At 38.1% G+C, this 24,017-nt stretch overlaps 1 protein-coding gene across 1 annotated transcript in view; it reads right to left on the minus strand.

The window, feature by feature from the left end:
• SNX10 (sorting nexin 10) overlaps positions 1 to 17,559 on the minus strand; it is a 42,093-nt gene extending 24,534 nt beyond the window's left edge. Inside the window, exons 1-2 of the mRNA XM_034402336.3 lie at positions 16,024 to 17,559; positions 715 to 757 (exon numbers count right to left, since the gene is read on the minus strand). Of these exons, the coding sequence (XP_034258227.1) occupies positions 715 to 738 (24 nt within the window). The 5' untranslated portion in view covers positions 739 to 757; positions 16,024 to 17,559. The remainder of the gene's footprint in view (positions 1 to 714; positions 758 to 16,023) is intronic.
• Positions 17,560 to 24,017: the final 6,458 nt, after the last annotated feature.

Raw genomic sequence — 24,017 nt, forward strand, 5'->3', positions numbered from 1 at the left:
TTTTACTATATTGTTGTAAAGGAAAGAAGAGGTGATTGTGTTTGTGTGTATATTTAGCAAAGTTATTTAATATTCAAACCACAATTGTACAAATAGAAGCTATGTTTTCTAAGGGAAAAATGGCTAAGAAAAGTAATAGCAACAGGGCAAAAACACTATAATTGTTCACCTACAAGAAAAATATTTCTGTATAATCTACCAGGATCCTGTGGAAAATTAAAATGAGATGCTCGACTTAGTAGACTAGTATTGTCCCTGCTGCCAAGTAAAATTGTCAGGACCCCACTGATGGAAACAGAGAAATTTTGCCAAAACCCCTCTAATCTCTCTACTCACTATTAGGTCAGAAATTTTACTTGGGGAAAACTTACTTTAAGAAAGTTTAAAAAGTATATTTTAAAGAAATATACATGGCAGAGGTGTCTAGCTTTTCTTTGCTTTCAAACCTTAAGAAACAGAAAGTGTCAGTGAAATTTCCTCTGATTGCAACCATACTTTCAAAAGCTGTATGGCTCTAAGCATTTCATATTTTGCCATTTCTTCAGAGTAGCAGTTACACAATCTTCTTCATGTCCTAAGATGCTACCAAAAATATCTGAAAAGGGGAAATTGAATTGCAAGGTTCATTCATAGCAGTTGGGCACATTTCCACTTTCACTGAGGCAAAAACCAGTTTAGTGCTGTACTTTTAAAATGTAACATTGTAGTGCTTACCTGTTTTTCATGCTTTGGGGTCATCTTCAAAGCCGTATGTAATCTAAAACATAAAAAGTAGTAAATCCTGGTTAAACACAACTGAAGGAATTGGATCACTTTTTAAATGTTTGCAGTTTTCTTGGCATGATTTTGGAAGTAGTTTGTCATTGGCTGCTTCTTGGAGCTGAGAAAGACTGACTGGCACAAGGTCATCAAGCTGGCTTTGTGTCTAAAGTGGAACTAGAATTCAGGGTTTACTAATTTGTAGCCTGGTGATAGCTACTATATCAAACTAGCTCTCTCTTCAGAAATACACTATCATCAAGAAGGGTATTTTGCCAATTCTGTACTCTGGACTGGTCAGAGAAGTAAAATGAAAAGATAACTGTTGAATCCCATATTGCCATGAAGCTCTCTCTCTAAATGGCTTTGTCCCAGTTACCTTTTCTCCTATTTCATATGGTTATTGTAAAGATGAAGTACACTGCCCAAAGCATTTTGGAAAAAAATTAATGTAATAAACAAAAATTAAAAGCACTGTTACTCCCCGTGCTGGATTATTAGGTATTTTAAATATCTCCCTGCCATATATCATGCAATACACACCTGTTGAAAAAAAATCAACAAAATGAAATAATAAACATGTAAAACAATAGAATATAATAGAAAGTCGTACTAATGATATGACATTTTCTGAAGATAGCTCAAAAATACTATTATGTACTCTTAAATTCCAAGGGGAAAATATATTTTTAGCATACATCTAATTGTACAAAAACTGGTGCATAGTTCATGGGCAGAAAAATTTTTATTAAAAAGACAGACTTTAAATGAATATGATATCTTTGTAGCCCTTATTCAAAAATGAGATTCCTCTCTCTTTCTTGCAGTCAAAATATATAGTGTACAGTCAACCTCTATCAGAGCAAACAGGAATGGAGTTTCCCTTAACATTTCCCTTTCTTTGCACTGGGAACACTCAGGGAACACAGATAAAAACACCCAAACAGCCACATGCTTACATTGTTTTCTTGAGATATTAGGCTGAATTTATATGCTCCACCATGCACACTAGTTTGTCTCCAAATCATGGTGGGAAGTAATACATCAAAATGAATCAAAAATTACATTAACCGTGGGCAATAAAAAAGAAAGAGGTATGCTATGCCACCCTCTTACTGCAATCGAAGATATCTGCTCTTGGATAGAAGACAACAAATGTTGGTTATCCAACACTTGTAAACATTAGAAAATATTGGCATGTTTATTATTTCATTGGCCCAAATTTCTGGCCAAACATCACTTCATGCTTCAATTAACCACATGCTGGCTGAGGAATTCTGGAAGTTATGTCCACACATCTTAAAACTGCTCAAGTTTGAGAAACACTGTCCAGAATGCCCTTTAAGCAGTTGTTGCTCCCTTATCTATGGTGAAGAAGCTATGGAAACTTCCAAGCCACTTTGTAATGAACTATATTAACTCCCTGACTAGCCAGAACAGCTTCAAAATGGTACAGTGAGTATAACAGACCTGCTGTCTTCACCAGCCAAGTATATATCTCCAAGACATCACATCTTTTTTTATATGTCCTAACCAAGTACCATCTCAGTACTAATCAGTTATGAGTGATTTAATCTTTCTGAAGATTGCCCCAAAAATAACTATAACAAATACTGATTTGCTGTTTTTCAATAGCAAGGTATTTTCTATCTAGGTAGCATTGTATATCTAGACTGATCCTTGGCCTATCTATCAGAATGGTTCTTCCAGACTGGGTTTTTTGTAGCCCTCCTGAAAATGCCACTGTTCAGACATAGGATCTTGTACATGGAAAGTACATTCTAACCACGTCTTCTACACTTAGTGAAAGCAAGAGCTTTTTGCAGAAGTGTTCAATCACATTCTTTGCAAATGCAGCTTAATTATGTTTGCTTAGTCCTTAGTACTGAAAAGATTAAAAACACATCCCAGCCAGTTTTCAGCTGAGTGCAGAAGTAAACAAAATGTTCAGGAACTGAATTAAGAGCATAAGCAAGCAGAGTTTTAAAATAAAACACAGGTACTAGAACAAGAAATGCTTTATCACCATAAAGCAAAAATTATTAATGCCATTGTACATGAAGTTTCCAGCAGGCTGGTACAATAATGATCATGAGACACGAGCCTGCTGGACTTATTCATTGTATCTTGTGACACACTAAGTATCATGAGTACTACACAAAGTAACTTGGAAAATTGTTGCTAGTCCCCCTCCAAAATCTTCTGATATCTATTTCATGATAGCTATCCAGCCAGCATTTACTATTTTGTTCCATTGGGGATGGGGCAGTAATTGCATGACGGCCAAAGTAGGTTCTTGTATCATCTCAAATAGGTTGTGGAAAGCATATTTTACCAAGAGCTTGTTTGGTTCTATATAGCAGCGGTCCCTTTTTGGCACCAGGGATCAGTTTTCTGGAAGACAATGTTTCTACGGAACAAGAGAGGAGTTTTAGTTTCACTGGCTTGCCTTCTCCAGCTATGTGGCCCAGTTCCTAACAGCTCATGGACCTATAAAGAAACCCACATTTATACCCATGAGATGGAAAACTGAACATGCAACACACAGCTTAAGTTGGTCTTAATTTTGGTCCACATATCATGGCAAAACCATGGACAGAACAGAAAAAGTCCAAAACAAACCATGGTTTCATACTGTCTTTACTTTGTCTTTACTTACAATCTTAACATGACTTCCCAATTCTCATGTAATGCTACGTTCAACCACAACAGATATCACGAACAGGAGCAATGTGATTGATAATAGTTTAATGCTGAATGGTAAAATTAGATTTTATATTGGTTAGACAACTACTGTATTTCTGTATGACCTTCTGGCCTGCTTCCCCCCCCCTTTTTTTTCCTCCTCCCAGAGTGGAGAGATTGCCTAAACATATCTTTCTGAGCTGCTTTTCTTCACCTCAGAACTGATTCCTAAAAAGCTGCAAGTTAACAAAATCAGCTAGTACCTTAACTTGTGGGTTAGAAAGTTTGGCCCATTCACAGCTACTATGTGAAACCGACAAGACCCTAATCAATTTCATCCTAAAAGCTTTTGCTTGCCTCTTAAGTACTAGGTAAACAGCTGGTGCTAGCACATTCCTTTTAATGTATAGTTCCCATAGTGTGCTTTCTTATTTCTTGCAATATCCACCTGTCCAATGAGTTTAAATATAAACATTAATTTCCATTTGATAATTATTTCAGCATTGGAGTTAGGATTTTGAAGGGCAGGAAAGAATGTGTGTGGTGGGGGAGGCTATAAGAGTTACCTTTTCCCCAACTTCTTATAACTGTTTCAAAAATCTTTCCTAGTTTGGGCTTACCCTACTTTTTGGGGTTCACTCAGTTGACTGGAGTCATATTTTTTCTGGTGCTATAAATACAGATAATTCTTGGCTTATAATCATTTGTTTAGTAACCATTCAACGTTACTAAACAAAACTTACTGTGGCACTGAAAAACATCATTTAAAGCTGACAATTTCCTAAACTTGGCAATTTTCAGATGTATAGACTTCAACTCCCAGACTTACCCAGGTAGCAGGGCAAATTTTATCAGATATATATTGATGGTCGTGCTCATTTGGTTCTATGAGGAAGTTATTTGGTCAATACAGTTTCAGGTTCAAAAGGTTGTTTTTATTATTTACAAATATATACATGCATACGATAATGAACAGGGTGTCCTGTTACATTTTTACTCTAACTGTATGACTCAGATGTTGAGAGGAGAGAGAAGTTCACGTGTTGTCTCTCTGAGAGATAGATGAGAGAGAGAGAAAAACAGGGGAAGATATCCAAGTGGTTTCTAGGTAAGAGTCCATACAGCTTCAGGTTCAAAAGGTTGTTTTTATTATTTACAAATATATACATGCATACAATAATGAACAGGGTGTCCTGTTACATTTTTACCCTAACTGTATGACTCAGATGTTGAGAGGAGAGAGAAGTTCATGTGTTGTCTCGCTGAGAGATAGATGAGAGAGAGAGAAAAAGGGGAAGATATCCAAGTGGTTTCTAGGTAAGAGTCCAATAAGAGAGTTCATTGGCTGATATAGTCACATGTGATGTCTGTAAAGACTTAACCCCTTCTAGTCTCTGGTGCATCATATGCGGCAATATCTGACAAATTTGAAGTCCATGCATCTAAAAGTTTCCAAGGTTGAGAAACAATGTTCCAATATATAAAGCAAAGGACCCAATGTGACTCTTTTATATCCCTAGCAAAAAGGCATAAAAGGGAAAATTCCATTGTTTTGAGGAATAATGCTGATTTTAACTATACACTGCCCAGTGAGTTTCAAGTTGAATTACCTTCATTCAATCATAATTCTAGTTTAAAATTCATAATTTTAAACAATTGTAATTTTAAGTTAATTTAAACAAATTATTTTATATGCTTCTCATTTTTTTAGTTTTCATTCTTAGTTTATGCTATTGAATAAGGAAGGAATGAATATGTTTCAATAAGCAGGGCTATTGCCAATGAATTCTGTACTTCCTATCTGAAAAATATTCAAAGAGGATATACTCATGCAATGTGGTGTTTAGGACTAAAAATACTAAGAATTTCTTTTTGTTAGACAAGCAATTGTTAAAACATTTCTGAACATTGTTTTGGAAATATAAAAATATTTATGGATGAAAGTTATTTAATTTCTCCTTAGATTCTATCCATTCAATCCAAGAGGTACCAAAAGAATGATGTTGACGTAATTCCAACATCATACATTCATGTGACAATAGCAAACAGCATTTTCACATTCTTTTGGTAGTTAGCCAGAGAAACACTAATTTATGTTGTGCTTATGCAAGGACTAAGGAAGTAGAACCTCAAAATAAGATAAGTTTCAAAGGAGAACAAATAAAACATTTTAAGTAGGTAAATTATATCGAATTGCTGTGTTTCTATATCCACTCATCATTAGGCCGTTTCATAATTCATAAAGTAGAAAATAAATATCAAAACAATATTTTGTAAACCAACAGAAATGAAAGCAGGTAGACACGTGCTAGCCATGCACTTAGCTATCTTTCAGATGAGTATGTACCTCATTGTGCAATGTATGAAAGACTAACAGTAAAATGACAAATATCTTAGTTATGTTACTTTGCAATCCCTGTTTGTTTGTTTTTTAATTATTTCTGATGGTTGGACAATGTTAAAGGTAAAGAGGCATTCATAATTAAGAGGTATTTTGGGGTTGAGAAAATATCTACAGACCCCTCATATCCAGGATATAAACTGTTTCAGCTCCTTCCCTCGAGATGCTGCTATAGGGCACTGCATGCCAAAACTAGACATAGGGACAGTTTCTTCCCCCATCCCATCACAGCTCTGAATACCTAATTCTCACAGCACTGTCTAATGTCTATGTACATTTACCCATGCTGTATGGCTATAACATTATTAGATCCTCCTCATCGTCTTTACTATCCCTTCTTATTGATATTATTACAATGATGATTACTCTATTACTTTGCACATACACTGTCAGCTTCTGCAGTGGAGATAAACTTCCTCTGCGTCTAATCACACTTGGCCAAATAAATTGTTCCATTCCATTAAAATGATATATTATGGATCAACATAGTAATATCTCTAGGCTGTGAATTTGCACTGACTTATGAGGGAGAGGGGCTCCATTGACTTAATCTACATTGAACTGTTACAGGGATCTTCTCCAAATATTTTTTTTCTAAATCTGTTCTTGATTTCTATGAACACAGAGTTCCAGTTCCCCCCCTGGATCGGACCAAATGTGAATGTCACATTGCAAACTGAAATTTAAGCGTATCAATTGCAAAGAAAAGTTGTCAATAAATCTATTGGTGAGAACTAAGACTATTTTTTTTTAAATTTGATTTATATGCCGCCCTTCTCCGAAGACTCAGGGCGGCTTACAATGTGCTCAGCAATATTGCAGATGCAATATTGCAGATGCATTATGGCCTTTAGCTTCTTCTGGTTTGTAGCATATTTGAAAAATTGAGACTATGTAGGTGCTTTGAGGTATTTGGTCCCTGGCCAAGTTTATCAAGTTATCAAACTTATAGATATGACAAGTCACATAGTATGCATTTAGTGAAGAGTAAACTGATGAAGGCACGCCCTAGTGCCTCTACAGCCTCACCCTAGAGGCACTAGGGAGTGCCCTCATCAGTTTACTCTCCAGTAAATGCATAATATGTGAATTGATGTATCTATAAACTTGCCATGTGACTTGCCATGTGTGTCTGCATGCATGTTGAGGGGGACAGGTAGAGATGTTTCCAAGGAAAGTGCTGTGGTGTAGCCAATCACTACTTTGAACTTCTTATCCCCATGTAGAGTTCAAAGACATTAGGCTAAGAAAAAGTTTAAGGGAGAAATCAGTATTAAGAAATGAAAATACTACAAGGCAGACAAACTTTACAATAAACGCAGATATTGCTTCAAAGTCACCTCAAAGCGCAAAATGGGCAGCAAATAAATTTAATAATAATAGACTGGCTAGCTGCTACAAAAAAAATTATTAGAAAGAATGGCATGACGAAGTTGCAACAATGGTGCATGGAAAGATCTGCATTTGCCTGAAAGCAAGAACTGATAGGACCATAAAATGGAGAAAGTAATAGAAAATGAAGAACCCGAAGGGCTCTTAGACTTTAGAAATCAAACAGACAGGCACCTGCCACATAACACCTCAGACTTAACAAATGTCCATGAAAAAAAACAAAAAAGTCTGGATAGTAGACATAACAGTACCTGGATACAGAAGAATAGGAGAGAAAGAACTGGAGAAGATAACAAAATAGAAATAGAAAGACAAGGAAGCAAAATAGTAAAGGTAGTCCTTGACTTACAACAGTTTATTTAGTGACCATTTGAGTTACAACGGTACTGAAAAAAAGGTCTGCACAAGGCATGAGGGGCAGTTTGCCACCACCACCCCGCCTCCCGGTACATGGGAAAAACAAATAAGACCTTCCCGAAAATAAGCACAAGTGCTTATTTTCAAACCTAAAAGACAATAAGACCCGGTCTTATTTAGGGGAAATACACAGGTTGTTAAGTAGAACGTGGGGTATCTGTGGGATAGGGACGCTCTGAGATGCCTACCTCTGGCCAGGCTTACCTGCCACAGATCGTGCCCATTCCCTGAGGCAACCTGGGCTTCTCTTCTTATACATCAGGGTCTTTGCAATCCTTAAGCCTATTTCCCCCCTCCCCCCCCCATACACACACATATACACACTAGGTCACTGAAGGTTAGTTTTCCATCCCATTGGGCCCTACACTCTTCTCCCTACCTTTATCTTGCACTTATCTTTGGAAGATCCCCAGAGCTTGTGTTGGAGAAGGAGACAAGGCTGCTTCACCCCTCAGCATTCCTGCAGGTAGCCAGGAACAGTTCCATCCCCAGGCCACGTGGTTTCATGGTAGCAGCAGCCCCAATTGTCGGAGCAGTTACAATTAATTGCAACTGCTTCAAAAATAGTGCCTGTTAATGGGATGGAGTCTTATGGCCTACAGGTGGCTTTTCTATGCCATCTTGACTCTTCTCCATCCCTGCACTCTGAAATAGCATCTGTCCAGAGACATGAATGATTCCCATTCTCCAAATATTCCAGGAAGCTCTTAAGAAAGATCTAGGTCTGTTCTCAGATCTGTTGTTGCCATATCATTTATATAATTTCATCCAGACAATCATGACTCTGTTGAATTATGTATTCTTTTAAATAATGTATGACACTTGGATTCATTTTGGGGGGTGGGAGTGGATTAGCATTGAAATCCAATAAATAAAATAACAAATCTACTATTGCAATAGTGTAAAAGATTAAAGCTGTACATGCTATGAATAAAACTATACTACTATTACAAAACTGAAAAAAATAGAATCTGTAAAATGCAATAATATGACATTATTTATTTAGCCATATTTCTATATAGTTTCAGCACTTAAATTGCAAAGAATTCAGGTGAATCAATCTGTCAGATGTTTGTAATGGCCTCATTATCTCCTGCCAGTAGTTCAAAGCTCCTGAAAGGGGCTATAAATTGGCTCATTACATACATTCATGAAGGGCTAACTCCACTGTAAAGCTACTTGCTCACCTGAGTAAAATAATCCAGTCTCCATCTAGACTGAAATGTTATACCTGTGTAAACAAACAATAGGAGAAGGGGAGCTAAAATAGATCTGGTGTTCTCTTTTTCTTTATGCATTCTTTGGCATAGTATTTAGAGGCTAAAATAATGAATGATTTGGAAAGAATTGAGAGGAATTAGGATAGAAGTTTATGAGTTTCACTGAAGCCTTGCCTTTCCCTCTCTCAGATTCAAGTACTATTTACAAGACAATTTATATTGACTAAAACAGGAATAAAAATCAATGATTTTTTAAAAAAAATATAAAAAATCAGATTTTTTTTATTTAAATCGGATTTTTTTTATTTAAATCGAATTTATTTTAATAAAAAACTTTTGGGGTAAAAATCTATCGTAAGACAGTTTTCTATTTAAGATACATAAATAATTTAGTTTATTCAGCATGAAATGGAGCTTAGTTATGTAGCATGAGGCTGTATATTCTGCAACACTGGGACTATCGGTGAGTCAACAATGGGTCAAAGGAGTAGCAGAGATGATAGTTGCTCTTTAAAAATTATGATTTAAATCAAGTTGATTTAAATCAGCCTTTCTACTAGTGATTTAAATCATGATTTAAATTGTGATTTAAATCAACTCGATTTAAATCAAATCCACCCTGGTCTAAAATACCACTGATTTCAAAGAGATTTAAGTGGCAGAACTTAAGGTCTCTAATATGGAACCAAGATCAGCTTGAGTCACCTTGTTTCCACTGTCAAACTGCTCACAACTCTATATGAGTTGTCTATGAGCCAATCTTTCTCAAGCTGTCACATTTGTTGCAAAAAGCTCTAGTCCAACACAGATTGACAAATCAGGGAATACAGTGAACCTTCAGGGAGAGAGGAAACACAGGGACAAGTTACAACACATATTTGGATAACCAAATGGAGCATATTTACATCCAATGATTAAGGTATTTGCCAATTTTCAAGGTGAAAAATAATAAACATCCAGGAAAATCTGTGATGTCACATGTAAAACAGAGATCTTGAGAACAAAAGAAATAGCAATGTAAATAAAAAAAGAAATTTTATTCTTTTTAAACCTAAGTTCAGAAAGAAACAAACTAATCAAACAAAGCATGTATAGATGAACTTGACAATTTCATATGAATGTTGATTCACTTAGTTAACCATTGAAAAAATGTGACTGAAACACCAATGGAACTGATTTATTTCAATGACTGAAATGGGAGAGGCATGCAACTGCAGTTTTTCCGAGCTAGGAGAGTTAATGTTAAATAGTGATTACAATGTCAAAATAGGACCAAAGAATTTTGGATTCAAGTCTCCAATAAATTGTGGAGCTTTCAGTCTACCTTTCAGGAGAAACAAAGATATTTGCCTACTTTTAGGGAATTCAGAAACTTGAAGATCTTTTTTGACATTTTAGTTGTCTGCTAAAATATTGCATTAAAAATGTATTTTTTATTTTTATGTCGTGGATTTTGATAAGAATAAAATGATAAAAGATGAAAAATTTGTACATTGCCTAATGAAATATGAATCAAGTATTAACACTCAACGTAAGAGGCGTTTTTTGTCTTATTAATAGGGATAGAATAAATCCATAAAATATTCAACAATTACAAACTCAGAATGCCACTAAACGGACACCAACCCTGAATTCTCTCCTATAACACAGAAATGCTTGGTTTACAGATTATCCTAACCCTTAAATCTGAATTATTAAAACCTGATACCTGTATTAACATGACACATTATGCCCACAGAAGTCTACACAACATGATAAGCCAATACCTGGATTTTATCATACACTAAACAATGAATAAGTATATAAACTACTTTAGCTTAACCTAACATGCTATGTAAAATCCAATCACAGACTGTCTTCTTGGACAAAATAGTTAGAAACAGTTACAGAATTCCTATAATGTACAAAGGGGCCATAGAAAATGTGACTTCTAACTCCTTTGGCAGATGCTATCAAGTCTCTGCTTTGAACACACTCAGTTTAAAGAAGATTATAAATTAGCATAAATGCCTCAACTGCATCTCTCTTGATTATCAGTACTGTTTTGCCACAACCTGACACTCCCTATGTATGCTGAATTACAATTTGCTAATTGTAGACCAGTAAGATTTGTGGTCCTGTGATATGGAGATGCTGAGAGTTTTTTAATTATGAGATGCATTGGCAGCCATGACCCAAGGCATTTTGATGCTTTGATGTATACAGAGCAAGGTAAAGTATAGTTTAAGGCAAAGCATATAGAAATAAAAGCTACCATGTAAAAATGTATAGAATAGAAGTTAGTGGCACATACTGTATCATAGAAAATCCCTCCATCACTAGGCCCTGTATCTAGAAACAGAATACAAAATCCACAAATTAAATAACCAATCATACAGCAATAGTTTCATTTTTTAAGAACATTTGAACTAATCTTACTTTTTTGTAATGCCAGGCAGAAGAAAAACCTCCTGCACTGCTTTTTATCATTTATCTCATCTGATGAAAAGAAATTTGCTACAGGTAGTCCTTGACTTACCACCAATCATTTAACTAGGGAGCTACATTTGGCGGGCCCCAGGGTCAGACCTTTCTGCTCAGGAGTGATGAGGTCTACATTGCCTGGATTGTAGAATCTTCTCGCCCCAGAGATAAGGTTAGCAGCATCACCTCTGAATTTTAAAGGTCTCTCAAGACTTGGTTACGGGAACAAGCCAGTCAGGGGTGGGTTCTAAAAATTTTTTACTACTGGTTCTGTGGGCGTGGCTTATTTTGTGGGCGTGGCTTGGTAGGGGTGGGTTAATGTGACTGGGTAGGTATGGCCAACTTTTTTTTTTCTTTTAAAAGCATTTTTTCTACAACCTTAAGAGGTTGCAGAAAAAAATGCTTTTAAAAGCCTCTGACAATCAGGCAACTCAGCTGGGATCACCAGAGGATTTTAAAGGCTTTTTTTTTTTTACAACCTCTTCGGTTGAAGAGGTTGTAGAAAAAATGCTTTTAAAAGTAAAAAAAAAAAAAAAGGCTCTGATAAGGTGGGCGGGGTAAGCGAGCGGCAACCAGGCCGGGGACTGGTTCGGGGACGTGGCTAGCCAATGTTATTACCGGTTCGCCGAACTACTTCAAATTTTTACTACCGGTTCTTCCGAACCAGTGCGAACTGGGAGCAACCCACCACTGAAGCCAGTGGATTTCAGGAGCTACATGAAGTCATGAAATGGCTCTATTATTAACATCTCTCCATCTATCATTTTCTTTTTTTACTATAGTTCTGCTTTTATAGCTTTTAATGCTCTTTTAATAATTATTTTATTATGATTTTAGAGAATAATTGTTTTATTATTTACTGTTTTACTTGACTGATGTATGGTACACACTTTCAATGAGATGGGCAGCCATATGAATTTGATTAATAAACAAACTATTCTATTTCATATCAAGATGGCAGATAGGTGAATGTGGATGTCTTAGCTTTCTTCATATAATCGTTTCTTCAGCAACCTGAAGGCTCTCTAGTTTCCTACCCTTCAATCAATTCCAAAGAAAAAGTTTTTTTGCTGAGCTCTTTCAATAGCAATACTTCTTGAGAAATTGAGAATGTTTCCTTCCTCTCAAGAAATATAGACACATTATCTACTCAATTTTTCTGTCCAAAAAAACTAATGGAGAATTTTGAAAAACCTTTTTTTTTCCTGAAAAACTTCAAAAATATTATTTTTCTAGTTTTATTCCTGAAGATAAGTACACACTGGCTTCACAGCTGAAGTAGGCAGTGGAATTGTTGAAATATGATTTACTGGCTGTTTGTTTTTTGTTTTTGTTTTTTAAATTGAAGAGATGTAATATAAAAGATATCAGTTAAATATAGGTGGGTAGGATGTAATTTATTATCCCATCTATATTATTTTTATAAATAACTCAAGATGCTAAACATATCTAATACTTCTTCCTCCTCCTATTTTCCACACAACAAAACACTGTGAGATGGGTTGGGTTGACAGAGAGTGACTGGCCAAAAGTCACCCAGCTGGCTTTTCTGAATAAAGTGGTACTAGAACGTAGTCTCCTGGTTTCTACCTCGGTGCCTTAACTACTAGACCAAACTGGTCTAGTGCCACCAAATGTATTCTATTCTCAAGTAATTGAATCCTGTCGTGTAAGACTAACAAGTTGTATTGTACTTATCACCTCTATTAATATTCCTTTGTAAACATTCGTCAGTATGGAATGTTCAGTTACACAAGATGCTAAAGTTGCTTTGCTTAACCTTTGGACAATCCCTTGTATCTAGAAACAGAACTTTAGTTTATTGCTAAGTACATCAAATGGTATTTGGCCAGTCTGTTGAATTTACCTTTAACTGTCATAGCATAAGAGGAATCTAGGTGTGTTCATCAGAATATCTGTATTAAATCTAATCACATATTTTAAGTCAGGTTGCCTTGAGGTCACAAGAGATTGCACAGCATATCAAGGGTCCTATTCCAAAGGAAAGTTCATTTTTATAGGGTGGGGGTTCAGCTGGTATTTTAATGGATCAAATGGGCATCTTAAACCTCTGCAAATTTTAAGGCACCTGTGTTGCTCTTAAGATTCCCCCAAACCCCCTAAATGCCAGGCTGAAATCATGGTTCCACCTACTATAGGAAGGATTTTGGGTCATCAAACAGGGTACCAATAGACCACACTTTTTGTTCTCCTGCCTTAGCTTCTTTTCTTCAGACCCTTTATCTAGTTTCCAAATACCCAGTTCCATTGGGAATGGAAAAGGAATGAGTAAACTATTAATAGGGTTATCTCTGAAAAGATTACTGGGACTTGGGAAAAAGCAAAATGGAAGAAAGAAACTTATACTCAACAAAATAAGATGAGGATTTGTTTAAGATGGAGTGAAGATAAACTCTAAAAAGGGTGATTCAAGATTCTGTTACTCTACCCTACAACACTAAGAACACTAGGAATATCTTACCTACCACACAGGACTGACACTTATCATTAGATAAGATTGTGGTTGAATGGCACTAGCAACAATGCTTTTCAACTATTATTAAAGTAATAATAGTTATTACTTATAATAACTATTAAAGTTGAGCTGCCCTGAGTCTTCAGAGACGGGCAGTATACAAATTGAATTAATAAATAAAGTAGTTATTAAATATGAATCTCTGATATTTATATAATACAGGCAGCACAGATGTGTAAGGATGTATATTAATTTATACACATACAATTCTACCAGTTTGCCTGAAATAATTCTGAGTATGTTTGGTGTAGCAGTTAAGATTCTGGGCCACAAATCTGGTGATCATAAATATTAATCCCACCTGAGGCACAATGCCAATGAGATAACCTTGGGCCACTCTTTCAATCTAGGAAGCAAGCAAAGGCAATCCCCTTCCAAATTCTAGTGAGAAAACAACAGGGACTAATGCTGGACTTTTCAAGAATGGACAATGACGCAAAGGCACAAAGGAATTGTGGTGAGCTCTTCTCACTGAAAGCAATAATATAAAATACACAATACTGGGGAGTGGCAAGACAATTGTACCTATCCATTTCATACATTAATTTATTGTAAAAAAAATACAAAAATCCTTCACAAACATGGAACATTAGGAGCAATTTTAACGATAATTTTTAAATATAGGTTTTTTTTTTAAAAAATAGATGATTTTAATAATGTACAAGTTATCCAAATCTCTTGCATGATGAAGAGTTCTGGAGAATTCAACTAAGGATTGAGTGTTCTCTTCATATGTTCATTTTTTTTTAAAGAAAAAAACTTTCTTAAATGGACTAGAAGATCTCCAAGGTCCCTTCCAGCTCTGCTCTATTCTATTCTACTCTTATTTCAAATGAACCTGTTTGACTCATACCAGAAATTTAGCTATACACATGGAAATCAGAGATAGAGGCAACGAGTTTAGCTCTGCTGTGCAGCCCATGTTCCAAGTTTGAATATATACATAGACTTTTCTTTGCAGTAAGCAGGTCATCCCATTGTCTTCAGCAATTTTCTTATTATTTGATTTCTGTTCCTTGCTTAGTTCATACTTTGAGAAAGGCTATTTTATCTCCAAATAGTACAAGCTTATTTCTATTCACTCAAAAAGATTAATTTAAACTGGTTCTGCAAAGCCAACATCTCTCTCTTAACAATTGGATGGGTTTTAAATCTGTATATTTATTTATATCAGATTACCCTTTTCTTTTTTTTTACAACACATTTTAAAAGATAATTACTTTCAAAGGGCTTTTTTAGTTTTGATCCCATCGCAGAATAAATTTGCCTATATTTTACACAAATCTATACAGTATGAAAGGTGGAAGAAATGGTCTGTCTTGCAGCACTGAGGTTAAACTTATTCAGTAAAAATTAAATGCATCAGACTCCCAGGATAGCATTTTTATATGGTTTCCAATATGTTTTTCACGAATGCGAAATTCGGAGGAGTGGGGAGAGGTGGGACACCCTAAGTCTACCCCTGCTTTGATAAATTTGCCTCCTTATTTCTTAAAGTCAGCATTATAATAATACAGGAGGAATGAATCATAGTGACGTCCTTCCAAACAGATGCAGCCAGGAGGAGCAGAGGAAATCATACTGCTCCCTGTTATTATAATCATTATTCTCTTTGACTAATCTTTTCACCCTCGGCATAAGCATCAGAAACCAGGAAATAAAACTATAGTACAAGATTTAATTTTGGACCCGTTCGGGTTCCAGTGTTTATTTGACCAGCATTCTATGCGCCGTACTTTCGGAGCGAATCTTTCAGGGCGGCAAAGATAACGATGGAACGGAAATTCCTCTATTAAACCACTTTGGTGATGCCAATCACTATCAAAGCGCAATCAGAGTGAAGCGGCGGAATTAAATCAAATTTAAAAACACGGAAGACTGACTTCATGCCGGGAAGAAAGAGCGGAGGGTCTCTATCAGCTTCCTCTCTGAACCGGTTGCCTTCTTGAAAGGGTTTGGGATTTCACAACTCCCACCCAGCGGTGTCTGGGGATAATGGGGCTTCAAATCTAACCCATTTGAAAGACAACTGCAGTACAGGAATTTAATCGTCGTGCCACCCTACGGCAAGGGCAACCTCGTTATAGGAAAGGCGATTTTCACCACGTTTCTTTTCGCCCTTCCTCTCTTTCCAGCCTCAAATTACTTACCAGACTACCGCGGCTCCGCAGGAGCGAGAGGATCGGGCAAAAAGCAGCAATCAGCACGAGTCTCGAGCTCCTCGCGCGCCACCACAAAGCCGACAAATGCAGCAACAGCTGACCGAATCTAGGCGTAGATGAGGACTTTGCATCCACGTGATCGCCGGCAAGAGGCGGAGTTGCCGAGGTTTCGTCATAGCCCGCGGTTGCGCTAAGGTGAGTCGAGGAAAAAGGCCTGGAAAAGTGCCCAAGGCTGGTGGTAGGAGACAGTGGCTGATTGGAGGAGCCCAGGGTGGCGAAAGTGATGGGGCGTAAAGCATGAGGGGCTGCCCTGGCGCATCTCTCTTCCACCGGTTCCTAGAGTTCAGTATTTATTGCTTTATGTATTGATGCACCACCACCACCCTGCCCTCCCTTTTCTCACAACCCTGATCCTTTCAGATCTTTTGCCCTCCTGGGAACCGGAGGAAAGAAAGAGATAGGAACGCCTTTTAAGCCACACGGCGCCGTGGAAGAAAGCTATTTAGGAAGCGTACTCCCCTGATGATTTGTTCCAAAACCATCCTCTTTACTGTGTTAAGAACAACAGAATTTAGGGCGTCTTTTGTTACCGCTGCCTGGGATTCTGGGAGTTGAAGTTTCTGCATGCGGGTGACAATGATTTGGGGACGTCGTATTCCTAACCAATCAACTTTATGCTACCTCGTGCCGGAATTGATGGACCTCTAGTCCAAAAGACGCGTTAGTACACTATTAGAGCTGCCATAAACCCGTGAAACGCAGGCCAATTCATCTGAAGTTTCTATATGTATATGTAAATGTGTGTAAGAAAAATGGCTTGGGTAGTCAAGTTAGCCCACTTATGCCATGTTCGTTGGAAAAGGCATTCCTCAAGACCATTCTGTCTTGTTGGTGTCATAAGGCTCATAAAAGATACTAGAATCAGTGCTTTTTGCTGAGTATAATATTGTAGAAAGTTAGCACCCACCCCTCCTAGAAGAATGTAATATTCTAGGAAATATTAAAAAGGCAGAATATTTCCCCTAAAAGAGAAATAGAACACAGAAACTCAGCCCTAGCAGATATTTTGGCACCAGTTTACCTACAAGACAAAAGACCTTCAGGTCCAGGGTGATAGGATTAGCCCTCACTCAAAATCCAAACCAGGGCAAAGCCATTAAAGCCATAATAGGAATTGCCCAAAGCCCCTTCATTACATCACCTAGCAAGATTCAACCAAGCCTGAGAGTCAAGACAACCTACAAAGTTACCCCTTCATGGCCCCATGGGAGTTTGACAACCAATCAGAATACATTTCTTTCACAGGAACAGGAAGCAAGTTCAAAGCCCAAGAGAGGTATAAATATCTCTCTGTGTGTCTGTCTGTCTGTCTGTCTGTCTGTCTGTTTTTCTCTCTCTCTCTCTCTTTCTCTTTCTCTTTCTCATGTGCTCGAGTGCCCAGGACCTCAAACCATGTGGTCCTGTCCACCATTAGACCATCTTTCCAGCCTCCATGTTTCCAGTGTCTTTCTTTTTAAAAAAAAAAAAAAACTTTATTCATTCTTTAAAAAAACATTTAAAACATACAAGTTTCTCTTAATCAAAAACAAATTTACATATACAGTACACAACTTCGTCTATTGACTAATTTCTATTCTTATATATACATATATACATACACTCAGTGACTTATTTCCTTTTCTATCCATCTGACAGTGCTGTTTTTAATTGTATTGATTTCTTCTGAATTTCATCTTTACCCATTCCCCCTCCTCTGGTTTATCCACTGGTACCATCTATTCCATATTGTAAAGTATTTTGAGTCTTCCTTGTCCTGTAACTCTAAAGTTAATTCGTCCATTTCTGCACATATATATATATTTTGTATTAGCTCCTGGTCGGTTGGCAAACGATCTATTTTCCAGAGTTGTGCTAACGCTAGTCTAGCCGCTGTAATTATGTGAAGTATTAAATATTTTATATCGTTTCCACTGTCTTTTTTCCCACTTGGAACTGAACCCAGATGGACATTTCTTCCAACAATATTTAATTTGCTTGTAAAACCTGTACAGCCAGCTTATAGAAAGTATCTTTATTGAAGAATGAGAATAGACCAATTGCATCTTAGTATTCCAGGCTAGTCAAGCCCCCTATTAATTTTTAGTCAAATTCACACTTCTAGTCCCAGAGTCAAGGGATCTAAATCTTTTGATTCCTCAGATCCATTTTAGGTTCAATATTTGTTTCTCAGATAAGTATGCAATATGTACTTTCATTGCATAAAAATATACAGTGGCACTGCTGGTTTTCTTTGTATAAAATGTATGTTAACTCATAACTTTGCTTGTGTCTGTACCTGGAATCAGTTATTTTTCCTAGATTTTAACTATGTTGCCTGGTGGAGAATTCTTAGAGCTGATGGAAGTTGGTCCCATACATCTCAAACCACATTGAAAGTGAATACTAATCTCTCTTCACAGCCAAATTTTTCCATTTCCAGAAATGCTATGATTGCCAATTGTGCGCTCATAATAAGCAGCATTCTGATTTGCCTGTATGACTATCTATCACTGAGCCAGTATCCTCCCACCCCCCCAAACTTCTGCTTGGCATTTTACATGAACAATAAAAGTTCTACCAATCACACCACAGTCGTTATATTGTCCTCCTTTAAGCAAAGCAAAATTCTGAATGAACATATTAGAAAAAATGAACAGAATGGTGTAGACCCATTTTGCTCCATCGTTAGAAGTGAAAAATTACAGGTAATCTCCGGGTTATAAAGGTTCCCTTAGCGAATGTTCGAAGTTATGGGAAAAGTGCCCCCAAGGGTTTACATACAAGATCCAAAACTATGAATCTTGCAGCACCACGGCAGTTTTTTCACCCTTACAACCATCTGCAGAAGCTCTGCAAAATTTGTACTGCACATTGCTGGCCAAAATGGAGCTTCTGAGGGGAGGATCCGCCTCTCAGAAGCCCCATTCGGGCACCCAGAGGCCTCGCCCAGCACACTGCCAACCGAAATAGAGCTTCCGGGGGCCTCTGGATGCCTGAACGGGGCTTCTGAGGGGCGGATCCTCCCCTCAGAAGCTCCATTTTGGCCAGCAATGGGCCAGGGGAGTCCTGCGGAGGCTTGATCAGAACTGCAGAGGGGTGCATGAGGCTGGAGAGGAGACTGCTTGCTAGATCTTCACAAGGTAAGTGATCCAGCATGGCAGGTTGGGTGGGGAAAAGCAATTTGGGGAGCATGAGATATTTCGGTGGGTCAGGGAGGCCTTGGGTGATTTTAGGCAGGTGGCCTGTTTCATCAGTAGGTTCTCCATCACCTTCCTCACCCTGAAATACCTCATGTGCACATAATGAGACTCACATTTGATTAGCGAAGGATCTCGTTCAAGGTATGAGATTCACTCCCATGAATCCTCGGAATGGAATGGGCAGGCTTCATTACATTCATAACTCAAGGACTATCTGTATTACATAACTACCATGTAAAATTTTGTTTTAAGATTTAGCAAAATCTCTGCCCCACCCGATGCCTTTTATACTTCATACGGAAATATTACATATTCAATGGCACTTATATAAAAGTATACATGCATAAATTGTATCCCAAATTAATAATCACTGGATTTTTCCTGTGGTAAATGAATTAAGAAATAAAGGATGAAGCTAGTTGTAACCTAGCTAAAGCATTGTTTACTTTCTAAGATATGGAATATTTTTTAGTAACTTGAAACTTTGCTGATATGACTTATCGGTAACATAATCAAGTTCTTCATGGCTAAGTATCTAGTTTGACTGAAATATCTGAAGGCTTGGCATAGTTGAGAAGACATGACCTGCTAAACAACTTCTGAAAATCTTGAGTTCTCACTGTTCGGGTCCAATAATATTATTGCCTTGGTTATCCTGTGTTTTTTTTTTCTATAGCACTGAGACAATGACAACAGTCCATTATAATCCATTAGATTATGAAGAATTATTTAGATTACATAATTTTACAGTTATATGTTTCATAATGCACAATCATTCATATATATTAATTTATTTCAACTTAATTGGAACTTTATAATGACTTCCCATAAATACATTACTACAATATTTTCCAGCACAGAAGCTGTGTCATGTTAGATCTGCTGACCATAGGACAAAACTAGAAATATTAAACAGAAAATATGTCTGTTCCGGACAATATATCTACCTGTCTGTTCCAGTGCTTACAAAATATCCTATTTCTTTAATTCCTTATATTTAAAAAATATAACCTGAAATCTAAGGACTCAAACAATTCAGGGCATATCCTCTACAGCAGTGGTTCTCAACCTTCCTAATGCCACGACCCTTTAATATAGTTCCTCATGTTGTGGTGACCCCCAACCAGGGGTGGGTTCTAAATTTTTTTTACTACCGGTTCTGTGGGCGTGGCTTATTTTGTGGGCGTGGCTTGGAGGTCATGTGACTGGGTGGGCATGGCTAGCTGGTCATGTGACCAGGTGGGCATGGCTATGTGTATAGGGACTACTCAGAGGGCTGAAAAAAGTCATTTCTGACAGGTCCTCACACTTTTGACTGGTTCTCACACTTATGACCATCCTCACATTTATGCCTGTGCAGCATTCTTAACAACAATGTCACTCATTTCACAACTGCTTCTCTTCAACATGGTATAAGATAGGGCAAAAAACGTAAAATGTGAGGACAGTCGTAAATTCGAGGACTGGTCAAAAGTGCGAGGACCAGTCAAAAATAACTTTTTCAGCCCTCTGAGTAGTCCCTGTGCACAAAAGGACTATCCAGAGGGCTGAAAAATGTGGTTTCTGACAGGTCCTCGCACTTTTGACCGGCCTTCGCAGTTATGACTGGTCATCATTTATGCCCATTGTACCATTCTTAACAACCATGTCACTCATTTCACAACTGCTTCTCTTCACCATGGTGACAAGATAGGGCAAAAACATAAATTGTGAGGACAGTCGTAAGTTCGAGGACTGGTCAAAAGTGCGAGGACCAGTCAAAAATAACTTTTTCAGCCCTCTGAGTAGTCCATATGCACAAAAGGATACAGCAATAGAGAGGGAAGAAGGAAGGGAAGGGAAATTAGAGTAGGAGTGAGGGTAAGAGAGGGAGGAAGAGAGGAGGGGAAGGAGAAAGAAAGAGGAAGTAGGGAGAAGAAGAAGGGGGGGGGAAGAGAAAGTAAGAAGGAAAGAAAAGACAGAGGTGGTAGGTTTGAGGAGAAAGATTGCTGTACAATAAAAAAGATGAAAGGGAAGAAAGCCAACCCCAAACAAATATAAAGATATTAAGATAAAGAATGAATTGTTAAACTTTAAAGAATAAAAGAGCAATAAATAGCAATAATTAGAAACACACATACAAACATACAACGTATTTTCTTTGAACAGAGTATTTGGCTGGTCCACAAATTTAAACAGTTGTAGGAGGTTAGCACCCACCCCTTTCCTAGAAGAATGAAATATTTTGGGAAATATTAAAAAGGTAGAATATTATATTTCCCTGGATGAGAAATGGAGAAGCATATTTTACAGACAAAGCAGCTCCCACCTTCCTGCCCCCCACCCTTTGTTAATGGGCCAGAGGCAGAAAGTCAATCCTTTGTCAAAGGACATTTGCAACACAATAGCAACAGAAACTAACACAATGGGCCCCATCAAGCCATGTGATCCTGTCCACCATTAAACCATCTTTCCAAACAGTCTCCATGTTTCCAGTGTCTTTTTCCCCACTTGGAGCAGAACCCAGAAGGATATTTCTTCCAACACAGTATTTAGTCATTTCAATTAAATTTACAATTTCTATATTTCCTTTTTACCATATTTATTCCTCATCTATTTTTTTAAAAAAACAATATTACCCTTCATCCTCATCTCTAATCTTAATCAAATTCAATTTTTCCCTTCTATTCTATATTATACCCCTTCCCATTGTCATCTATTTTCATATCCATCCTTACATTGGTTAATTATGTAATACAGTTGTTTAATACAAATTCAACATTTTAATATAAATCAATTAATTATATAACTATCTTTTTTTGTATATTAATCAATATGAACATGAATATTCCAATTATTTCCATGCAATCCAATTTCTTACAAATCAATTAATTATATTTACCAATAATAATAAACCAAATAATTTCCCCTATATATTCCTCCAAACCACAACTTAACCGTTTCTGCTTTCAACACAATATACAATGAATAGTATCTCAATTATTACAATTCCCTAGTTAAATAGAGCTTTTTTTCCTTTGTGTTTTAAAATCTTGAATCTCCTCTTGCCCTAAATTTTCCATTGTTTGCAGTTTTGTACCTCCCTTTTTTGGTGAGGAAAAAGAAAAAGAAATCTCTCTGCCTCATTTTGTCACGTTGCAGCTAAGACCCTGCTTTCGCTTTCTCTTTTCAGCATAGCTAGGGGGAAAAAAACTTGCTCCAGGAATTTACCTCTTTGAAGCCCCACGGCAAGAATTTAAAGTTTTTTTTCCCTCTAGCCATCAGCTGGGACTCCGGAGGCAGCAATAGATTGGGAGTGGGTGGGGTAAGCGAACGGCGACCGGGCGATCCAACAGAGCAGAGGCAGAGGGTGAGGATGAGTGAAGGCGTGGGGGGGGGGGCAAGAGAGGGCTTTGGCGACCCCTGTGAAATGGCCGTTCGACCCCCAAAGGGGTCGCAACCCCCAGGTTGAGAACCGCTGCTCTACAGGAACTACCATCCTCAAGGACTATAAACAAACAAACAAAAAAAATCACACCTCATCCAAGATTGAAAAGCAAGCTACTAAATACAAAGAAACTGCACTTTCTCATGCACTAATGACCTTATGTAGCCTGATAAGCATCTGCAGAAAAGCAAGGTCAGAGAATACAAAATCCAATAATTCATCATGAGCTATGTACATATATTCCCTACTAATACTTTTCTTCAGACTGCCAGTGGTAAAAGAGGAAGTAAAGCAGTATCTGCAGATTAGGCCTCTCGCTCTCAGTATCTTTATGTTGTATTGATAAACAAAGAGGGAACATTTTTGTTTCTAATGAGGTCCTGTAGAGACTACCTAATTTTGCTCATCCAGAAATAGCTCAACTTGCAATAGCCTAGGACCATGATGATGAACCTATGGCACACATGCCAGAGATGGCACGCAGAGCCCTCTCTGTGGGGATGCACGCAGCGGCCAGTTATTCTTCCACCAGTGGTGGATTGCTACTGGTTCGCACCGGTTTGCACAAACTGTTGGTGGAAATTTGGCCCTGGTCGCCACAGTGATGGCCGGCTGGCCAAACCCCCCGAACTGGTCCCCCGGCCACCATGTTTGGCACCCCCATGTTCTTCACACACGCACATTCCATTGCCTTGCAAGTCCAATGGGATGCGCATGCGTGAAGGACATGGTGACAACGGCAGCAGCTTTTTCCATCAGTACTTTTCAGCAGCGTGCAGAGAAAGTGGCTGGCAAAAAAGCCTTTTCGGAGGCTTCTTTGCCAGCTGCTTTCCAGCAGCAGCAGCTGGCTGGCAGCCACCGAAAACTCCGGTCACCTTGCCTTCCAGATTCTGGACCAGCTGCCATGGAAGGTAAGCAGGTGGGGGGGAGGAAGTAGGCTAGGACTGGTGCCACTAAAGGAGAGCCAGGTGAAGGGCGGCCAAGTAACCATGCCAGCTGCGAAGTGGTCAGCCCCTTCCGGTGCCACTGCTGCTGCCACCTCTGCCACTTCCTTCTCTCTGCAAACAGAGAAGAGAAAAGGTAGTTGCTTCAGTGGGAGTTTCTCCATGTTTCCATCCTAAGTCAACTGGAGCCCTTCCCATGTGTTTCCCGAAGCAAGCAAGCCTGCCTGCAAGGGAAATGCATGGGAGATCACCAGCTGGACTAGTGAGTGGAGGGGGGTGGGCAAGAAGCCCTCTGGAGAGCGCTGCACTAGGGTCTGTGTGCTCTCAGGGCTCCCACCCATCTCTCCTTCTGCAAGGCAGAAAGGCGGCCAT

Source organism: Pantherophis guttatus, chromosome 4 (assembly GCF_059756535.1).
Source record: "Pantherophis guttatus breed Tessera chromosome 4, ASM5975653v1, whole genome shotgun sequence".
Classification (NCBI taxonomy): domain Eukaryota; kingdom Metazoa; phylum Chordata; class Lepidosauria; order Squamata; family Colubridae; genus Pantherophis; species Pantherophis guttatus.